General features: G+C 59.9%; 1 protein-coding gene across 8 annotated transcripts in view; it reads left to right on the top strand.

The window, feature by feature from the left end:
• Window positions 1-926: 926 nt before the first annotated feature.
• SLC16A5 (solute carrier family 16 (monocarboxylate transporter), member 5) overlaps window positions 927-8991 on the top strand; it is a 16051-nt gene continuing 7986 nt past the window's right edge. For 4 of the 8 annotated variants that reach the window (XM_012662344.1, XM_012662342.1, XM_012662343.1 and 1 more), the window contains exons 1-4: window positions 927-1120; window positions 2114-2287; window positions 4915-5167; window positions 7761-7904. In XM_012662344.1, the coding sequence (XP_012517798.1) occupies window positions 4969-5167; window positions 7761-7904 (343 nt within the window). In that variant the 5' untranslated portion in view covers window positions 927-1120; window positions 2114-2287; window positions 4915-4968. The other 4 variants (XM_012662340.1, XM_012662345.1, XM_012662341.1 and 1 more) reach the window with 4 other exon arrangements.

The following is an 8991-nucleotide window of genomic DNA, read 5'->3' on the forward strand; positions in this document are numbered from 1 at the left end:
TTCTCCCAAATTCCTGGGGAGGGAGATTTGAGGAATTTCTGTCTCCCCACTTAGCGCTCTGCTGCAATGCAGAACAAAGACTCCAAGACTCTTTCTCTGCCCTAATGCCTGCTGACTCAGCATATTGGCTTCTTTGGCAGCAACATCATAGCTCACCGCAGCCTCAAACTCCTGGGCTCAATGGATCATCCTGCCTCAGGCTCCTGAGTAGCTGCACGCTTCTGGCTGATTTTTTTTTTGTTCCTTATTTTTGTAGGTGGGGGGCGGGTCTCCCTATGTTGTCCACGCTGTTCTTGAACTCCTGGTCTCAAGCAATCCTTCCACCTCGGCTTCCCAAAGTGCTGGGATTACAGGCGTGGGCCACCGCGCTCGGCACACATGTCTTGATTCTTGTAACTTTGTAGTAATTTAATGAATTTTAAATGACTCACGTCAAGGGCTGTCCAGGTAGGGAAGAAGCTTGAAAAGGGCCTATAGTTCTGAGGGCTGCGGGTGTCCCCAGACATGTTTCCAGGGTTTGAGGGGTCTGTCTGGGCCACCGCAGGTGCAGCCTTCAAAGCTCTAGGCTTCCATTGGAAGGACCCCTGGGCAGCTAAAGCCCACAAAGAAGGGATCCTCGACCTTGGCTTCTGCCTCTTCCCCACCCTACTTCTGCCACCCTTTCTCCCGCCCACTCCTGGGGCCCTAGACCCGGAGCCGGGCATGGAGACTCCGGACAGCGTGCATCTGGGCTACGCAAAGTACGTGCTAAGCACCGGCAAACGCCCCCGCCGCGTCCGCATCGGGTCCTTGGCCACGTCCCCTTCCCCTAACCCCCGACCCCCGGGAAGATTTGGGAGTTGGGTCCCCGCCCCCCGGGCGCGGCTCTGGCCCAGTCCCCGCCCACACTCCCCTGGACTCGCCGTGCCCGCCTTCCCGCCGCGGGCTTGGCGAGTCTCCGGACGCCACGCTCGGCGGGAGTGGAGCCGCCTCTCCGCTGGGCCCGAGCGACCCGGTGAGCGGGCTCCCGGGCCCCCACGGCTTCCAGGGCGTCCCTCCCGCCTGGGTCCCCGCTGGCGCAGTCGCAGACCCCCCGCGTGGGCCTTCGGATCCCTTCCCGCCGGTGGCGGGCTCAGTGGGGGTGAGGATCCGGAAAAGTCTTTCTGTCCCAGTCCTGGGTTGCCCCACCCCTGACTGAGCTCTGAGGGGGGCTCTCCAGAGAGGCTCGTTGTCCTCCACAGCCTGGGGTTGGGGGGCCGGGCGCTGCCTGGGCGTCCCAGAAGCCCCACCCAGAGGAGATGGGTCCTGGGAATGGCGGGAAAGCAGAGTAGAAACCAGCAGGGAGTGGGCCAGGGTGAGAGGAGGTCATGAAGTCCCTGTTGCCTAGCCCATCCCCCTTCCAGGCTGTGCTCTTCTGGCCCTTGCACCTGCGGGGAATGCGGGGGAGGCACAACTGGGGACAGGAGAAAGGAGGAGGGTGACTTGCCCCAGCTCGTCCACCTCTGGAGCCACCTCTCCCCTCCCCCTCCTGGCCAGGCACAGGGATCAGCCCCCAAGCTCCGGGCTGACCCCTTCTGCTGCCCACTGTATCCTGGGCTCCAGACTGGGGAGCCTCCTTGATACAGGATCCAGGGACAGAGGGGTCCCCAAAGCCTGTCTGGGGCTGCCCATCCTTAGGCAGCTTCCAGGGCTGGGGGTTGGTTCCTAGGCCTCTCCTACCATGGCAGCAGAGCAGGGAAGAGGGAGAGGAGGCCACCCCTCCACTCTGGACACCAGTCCCCTAACCCCAAACCCCCACATGAGAGCATCGGCTCACCCCTGTGACCATCTGCAAGCTCCAAGGGTCGGGGAAAGGATTGTGAGGGCCTGTCGAGGCCCCTGTTATCAGACAGGGAGCCCTAAAAACAAGACTGGGGGGTGTGTGAGATGGGAGAAGGACCGGAACCATCATCTAAACTTTTGCCCTGCCCACAAATCAACTTCATGCCACCTGGCCGTGAAGTTGGTCTCACTGGGCCTGGGGGTGTCTGAGAGCTGAGGTTGGCAGCTTCTGTGGCCCAGCCTCACCCCAGTCCCAGGAAGTGAGAGTGAAGTGTTTTGGCCCTGTCTCCTTCCTGGCCCCCACACACACCAGGCAGTGACTCATGGTTCCCAGTGCAAAGAAAAGACCACCTCCCTACGGCGGCAGAGGCGAAGCCAGAGCCCCAGCCCCATCTCTTTGCCCTGCTGAGTCTTCTGGAATGGACCTGCCTGCCAGGAAGCCAGATCGCCCTTGGTCCTGGGCTTGTCTGCCCCCTGGGGAACACAGGTGGGTCCCACTAATATTCTGTTCTGTGCGTGGCCAGAGGCTGGGTGGCTGTGTATGAGCAGGTCCCGGCTCATGTGTAGAAGAGGGTAGGAGGGTGACGATAAATAAGGGAATGTCCGCTTCAGTGTGGTGTGGAGCACCTTTAAGGAGAGAAAACAGGAAGGGGCCTAGCTCAGCCTGGGGTGGGGATCAGGGGAGCTTCGTAAAGGTGCTGCAAGGGCTGAATCTTGAAAGATCAGTTGGATGTCTCTGGCTAAGAATTTTGGAACCACAGCAGCCAGGTCATGAGGAGGGGCCAGCTTGGTGGGGGAGGGCCTAGAGGACCAAGTGGACATAAACACCATGCACGTGACCCGGAGTCGCTGGGAGAGGGGATGGCCCTCTCATGGAAGGCTGAGTCTGCAGGGGGTGCTCCCAGAGGGAGGCCCAGGTCCTGAGACGTGGAGGCAGGGCTCCCAGTGTGCACAGACAGAGCAAAGGTGCACAGGGTTTCCTCGGCTCTGATTGGCCTGCAGCCCAGACCCAGGAGAGACCTGGAGAAAGGAGATGCTCAGAAGAGCCAGCCCACCTGAAAGGTTCTGTTGGGAAGGTGGGGTACTGAGTGAAGGTCACAGGAGCCTGGGCAAAGTCCCCAAAAAGACTGCCTAGAAAAGTGGATGCTTCTCCACAGAGGGGCAGGATGAGGAAGAACAAGAGGGGACCAGACGGGCCAGGGGGACAGGGCTTGGGGAAGGAGAGGAGGGAGCAGGGAGGCTGGTGGGCCCTTCTGAGACAGAGAGGGGAAGGTGGCAGGTGGGAGGGCCGGGAGGAGGGGCCAGCTGTGGAGAAGGGAGTGGAAGCCTGACATTCAGGGCAGTGCTGAGAGAATCAAATGGCACCTGTGGCCTTTGCATTTGCTGAGGGAACAGAAATCCTGGAAGAGGCGGAGCCAGTTTGCTGGAGAAGCCCATGTCTGAGGTATTGCCCCAGCAGACTGAGAATCAGGGTGCTAGAGGTCCCATGCAGTGGGCAGGAGGTGCTCCCTGCCCTGCACGTAGGGTCACACACAACTGAGGTTGTGACAAATGGGACGCCCACCTTGGCAGGGCTCCTGGGCTTCCCTGGGAGGGAGGGGGAGGCCCTGAGGAGGCAGTTCAGGGTGGATCCAGCTTGGGTGCTCTTTTAAAACTCCTAGCCCTGGGGGAAGGGTGGGGTGCCGGGCTTGGCAGGAAGAGGGGGTTCATATTTCTGGGAGTTTCCAGAGTTTCCCTGGACCTTCTCAGGACCAGGGGCGAAAGGGAGGGATGCTGTAGGAACAGCAGCGCTGGGATCAGTTGGCTTAACTGCGCTGAAGGTGAAGGCTGCTCCCTCCCACCGCCTACCGCAGCCTGGAGCCCGACTGGGGTGAGGGCTTGTAGGGGGACCAGGGAGCGGGAGACAGAATGAGAGGGTTGGGGGGGATTGGAAAAGGGCTCTGAATTTGGGGAGGGGGCCCTGGGACTTTGGAGGCCTGGTTATGGCAGCTTCTGTAATGAGGGGCCGTGGCCTGGGCAGTGGCACTGAACCGAGACAGGACTGGCTGCACCTTTCTGAGCCAGAGGGGCGCGGGAGTGTGTGTGAGCACAGTATGCGACTGTGTGTTTGTGGGCCTGTGTGTGTATGAGTCTGAATGCCTGCATGGTGTGTGACTGTATGTATCTGTTATGCGTGTTTGCATGAGTGTCTGTATGTCTATGTGGTACGTGTCTCTGGACTTTGCTGTGTGTGTGTCTATGTGAGTGTCTTCATGTGAGTCCGTGCGCCTGTGTGGATCTGTGTCTCCCTGTGTGTGTATCTGTCTCTGGGCTTGTCCATGTGTGTGCTCTGTGGTCTGCGTGTCCACGTGTGACTGTGTATGCATGTGTGTCTGTGTGCCTTTGTGTGTGTGTCTGTGTGGTGGAGAAGCCCTTGCGGGTGGTAGATCTTTATTCAGCATGGTTGTGGAACTTGACTCTTGGCCTTGAGCTCCTTGTGAAAGCCGCGCTGCAGCGTGATTTCAAAGGTCCTTCAGGTGAGACCGTGCCTTCTCAAAGCTGCTGGTCAGGCGCCGGCTTGTGGAGCTGTTTTGTGTACACTGCTGGAGGCACCCAGCGCCGGCTTGCTCACCCGGGCCTTCACAGCAGCACCGACAGCGAACTCTGCTGTTCATCAGCCATTGCGAACGTCTGTTGGTGTGCAGGAAGCTGGTCGTGAGTGTTTGAAATGTATCGTGTGTGCCTTTGGAGGCGCTGGGACCACACTGGCCCGTCTGCTCTGTGCTACAAGCAGTTATTGAGTAGGTGAGGAGACCCACCTGCTGATGGCAAGTGATGTCACAACTGGAAAGAATCCCACCCCCTTGCCTTGTGCCACCGACTGCCTCCTGCCCTGCCCTGCACCTCCTGTCCTTCCCACCATTTCCTGCCAGGCTGGCTCTGGGAAGTGGGTGAAAGGAGATGCCGAAAGCAACGCGTGGGCCTCTGGCCACCTCCCAGGGGTGGTGCTCCTCTGTGACACCTGGTGCTGGGGCATGAGGAAGGGATGGTCTCAGCCACCCAGGAAGGAGGCAGGTAGGCCGGGGAAGACTGGTGGCCTGCCAACAACCGGGCTCTATTCTGTCCCCTCCCCAGGCAGCAGTCACAGTGGCAGTGAGGCTGCGGTGAGGCTGTGGTCGGTAGCACAGGATGCCCCAGGCCTTGGAGCGGGCAGACGGCGGCTGGGCCTGGGTGGTACTGCTGGCCGCAGTGGTGACCCAGGGCCTCACCCTGGGCTTCCCCACATGCATTGGCGTCTTCTTCACGGAACTGCAGCATGACTTCCAGGCCAGCAACAGCGAGACCTCCTGGTTCCCCTCCGTGCAGATAGCTGTGCTTCACGCTGGCGGTGAGCAGCTGGGCAGGGCCGAGGGAGGGGTGAAAGAGGGCCTGGGGTGGCGGAGAAAGCCACACCTCCCTGGCCTCCTGGTTCCCTCTCTCTGAGGCCACAGTCTTTGCCCCCTGCGTGAATTCCTAATATTGCACCTGATTTCAGTGGGGCCCCCTGGCTGGAGTTCAGCTGGGTGGGGCTGTGTCCCCAGGAGGCTGGGCTGGGCAGGGGAGAGAGTGGGAAGGGGCCTAAGATACAAAGCCAGGTGGTGGGATTGATCCAGGGGACGGACGGAGGTGGGCATCGCCAGACTGGGAGGAGCCAGCGTTGGGGCCAGCACACCCAGACGCTACTGTTTTCCAGCTGGGCGATCTCTCTGAACTTCAGTTTCTTCCTCCAGCATCCTGCCCATCTCCCACATGGGATGGGAAGACCAGTAGGTGCCAGGAGGTGCTGGGCGTCAGGAGATATATGCAGCTGAATTATTAGTATTTTGGAGACCCTCATGGGGGGCTTCAGGATGAGAAAGGGGACATGAGGAAGATACCAGGAATAAGAGGGGGCAAGGCAAGAGCCCCATCTCTGCCTGGGGCTCCCTGCAGAGGGAGGTTGTCAAGGCTGGGGTGATGGAGGCAGGGCAGTCCCTCTCTGCCCCTCTCCTCACACCACTCACCTCAGAGGCCCCTGTTCCCTGGCTGGCTTCTCCAGGAATGGGACCACCTAACCCTGACCCCAGTGACAGGGGTAGGGCAGGAGCTGCTCAGGAGGCTTCTCCACAGTAGTCCTGGACGCAGGGACCTGCCCGGCTCCTGGGAGCTCCCAGGGAGACTGCACACAGCGACCTCAGGGGACCTGGGCAGCGGAAGCCCCACCCAGCGGCCCACAGGGCTCTCCCCACGCCTGTGTTTGCTGGCTTCAGATGACCCCATCTCCCTGGCGACCTCCTTGCCCCTCCTTGCCCCTCCCTCCAGCTGCCGCCAGCAGCCCACCTGTTATTCCAGGTCCTTTCCTCAAATCGAGAGGGAGGTCAGACTGAGGGAGATTGCCATGGTCCTGGATGAACCTTAGCCTCCTGGGGCTTGGGCTCAGAGGAAGGGGAAAGGCCAGCCCTGGCCCAGACCGCGTGGCCTTTTGGCCTGCAAAGTTGTGGCAGGGACTGGGAGCCTCAGAGCGTTCCTTCTCACACAGGCAGAGAGGGGCCCGGGCCAGGGGCTGAGAACCAGGCATCCGGTGAGGACCCCACCCCCAGCCAGCTTTGGGCTCATGCCTTGCGGGCATGTCTGTCTGTCCATGTCTCTGTCTCATGTGCATGATCTTGAGCCCATGCTCATTCAGAGTATTGTAGACATTTTAAACTTGAATGAATCATCGATCCTTTCCAGCTCCCCTGCCCCCACAGTAAAAGCAGGCAAACACAAAGTGCACGGCCGAGGTTGCACAGCAAGTTCTCAGCAGAAGCAACGCCCCACAGGGGAAACACCCTGTCTCCTTGGGCACCCCACTACCCTCAGTTATGCCGCTGGCCCACGTCCCAGCCCCTACGCCCCACTGCATGACTCAGGGCTTTCTCCAATGTCACCTTCCTTCCCCAGGTGAATGTCTCAGGAATGGGGGAGATGTATGGGTCAGAGCCTCACCTCTCCCTATACAGAGGCAGAGATAACTGGTCACCAGCCTCTGCTTGATTATCTCTGAGGACGGGCTGCTTACTTCCTCTGTCACTCATACTGACACTGGCTCACACCACACACCCCCTCTCCACCTCAAGCACACACGTGCACCATGTGCGCACACACACAGCCTGCACACACACTTCCTTGTCCCTTTGGCCGCACTCTGGGAGAGTAACTTGGAGACGCTCCACTATGTGTGCTCCAGGCAGGGCACTCGGTGAATGGGGCCCCTGCGAGGTGTCCAGGAGCAGCCGTTGGCTCTTTTCTACTCACTGGGGTGTGCGTAGGTAAGAAAGCTGGGGGTGGTGGGGAACAGACCCCTCTCCACATGGAGCCAAACCTCTAGGTACAGATGGTGGTGGCTGAAGGTAATGGGGGAGGGGAGAGCAAACCCTGCCTGATTTTCTCCAGAACACTCCAGAGGTCAGAGCCCCACCCAACTGTACAGGTTGGAAGGTGATGGGAGGGCTCTAGCCAGCCTTCCTGAGGATGGGGGGCAGGAAGAACAGGGGCTAGAAGTATGCACCACAATTGAGACGCCCTGGGATGCCCCCACCCCCGACAGACCCCAAGCGAGGGCTGTCCACTCAAGTCATGAACCAATCCTGTTTTACCTGGATGGAATCCACCTCAGGTTGGTGCAGTGCAGGGCCTTGGTCTGCCCCTGGGGATTCTTGTCAGGGTCAGACATCACGCAGTCTGACCCCTCACTCTGTAGGGGAAGAAACTGAGGCAAAGAGAGGTATCGGGCCTTGCTCAGGCCACACAGCCAGTCATGGCAGGGTAGGGACTGGAACCCAGGCCTGCAGGCTCCAGGGCTCCTGCCCTTAAAGCCACCTGGCTAGTTCCTGCTGGAACTGTCCCCCCCAGCCCTGCTGCCCTCCTCCCTCTTGACCTGCTCATTCAGCTGCCACCTACCGACTGTCTCCTCCCCACAGGGCCCCTGTGCAGCGTCCTGGTGGAGCGCTTTGGCTGCCGAGTGACCGCGATGCTGGGGGGCGTGCTGGCCAGCCTGGGCATGGTGGCCGGCTCCTTCTCCCGCACCCTCAGCCAGCTCTACCTCACGGCAGGATTCATCACAGGTGACTGTCGTTCCAGCTCCAGAAAACCTACTAAAAAGTGCCAGGCACGAGTGGACGGGGCAGGCAAGCCTCTTAATCTTCTGGAACTGCTTACAGTCTAGTGAGGGAGACAGACAACGATCAGATAAGTGAGAATGTCTACACACTCTGCCCACGGCAATGCATGAAAGCACGGGACAGGTGAAGTGATGGCATCCTGGCCTGGGGTGGACGTGGGGTGGGCGGACAGTTAAACAAGTCAGGAGGTGAAATACCAGGACACCCAATGCAGACAGTGAAGCAGGGCTGGGCAGGGGGTGCTGTTGTCAACAGCATGGTCAGGGAGGGCCTCGAAGAGAAGATGACAAAGAGAAGGTGACCTTTGAGGAGAGACCTGAGGGAATCCGACACAAGGCTCTCTGGGGAAGAGCATTCCAGATGGAGGGAACAGCAAGTGCAAAGTTCAGGAAGTTCAGGAGCAGGGAGGTGGCCGTTGAAGAGGTGTGGTGGGGGCTGGGAGGTTCTGTAGTGACGGGGAGGCCATCTGAGGGGGTCGGGCAGGGGGGTGATATTTGTGAGGCATCGCACTGGGGTGGTGTTGAGAATGCACCAGGGCACGGTCGCAGGCCAGGCGTGAGGTGGTGGCAGCTTAAACCCACTGGTGCAATGATGGTGATGAGAAGAGGTGATGCTCGGGATTGCATTCGAGGTGTGGGAAGAAGAGTCCAGAAGGGTGACACCAGGGTTTGCTGCCCTGAGCCACTGCGAGGACAGAGTAGCCATTAACTATGATGGGGACACTAGAGGAGCGTCAGGTGCGAAAAGTCCAGCCTGGAGTTCAAGCAGAGCCCCTAAGCTGGCGCCAGCAGCGCAGGTGTGGTGAGACTGGTGGCGCTGGTCTTGAGCTGAGGTCGTGCCCTGCTGCCACCAAGGGAGTGAGGGTGGATGGAGGAAGAGGCCCGAGGGCTGAGCCCCAGGGCGCACCAGTGATTAGAGGTCTGGGCAGGAAGAAGTGACCAGAGAGGTAGAGGAGAACAGGAGAGTTTCTCAGGAGAGCAAGTAAAGCGTGTCAAGCCGCTGATGAGTCACGTAAGGTGAGGCCCAGACT

Source organism: Propithecus coquereli, unplaced genomic scaffold (assembly GCF_000956105.1).
Source record: "Propithecus coquereli isolate 6110/MARCELLA unplaced genomic scaffold, Pcoq_1.0 Scaffold76, whole genome shotgun sequence".
Classification (NCBI taxonomy): Eukaryota; Metazoa; Chordata; class Mammalia; order Primates; family Indriidae; genus Propithecus; species Propithecus coquereli.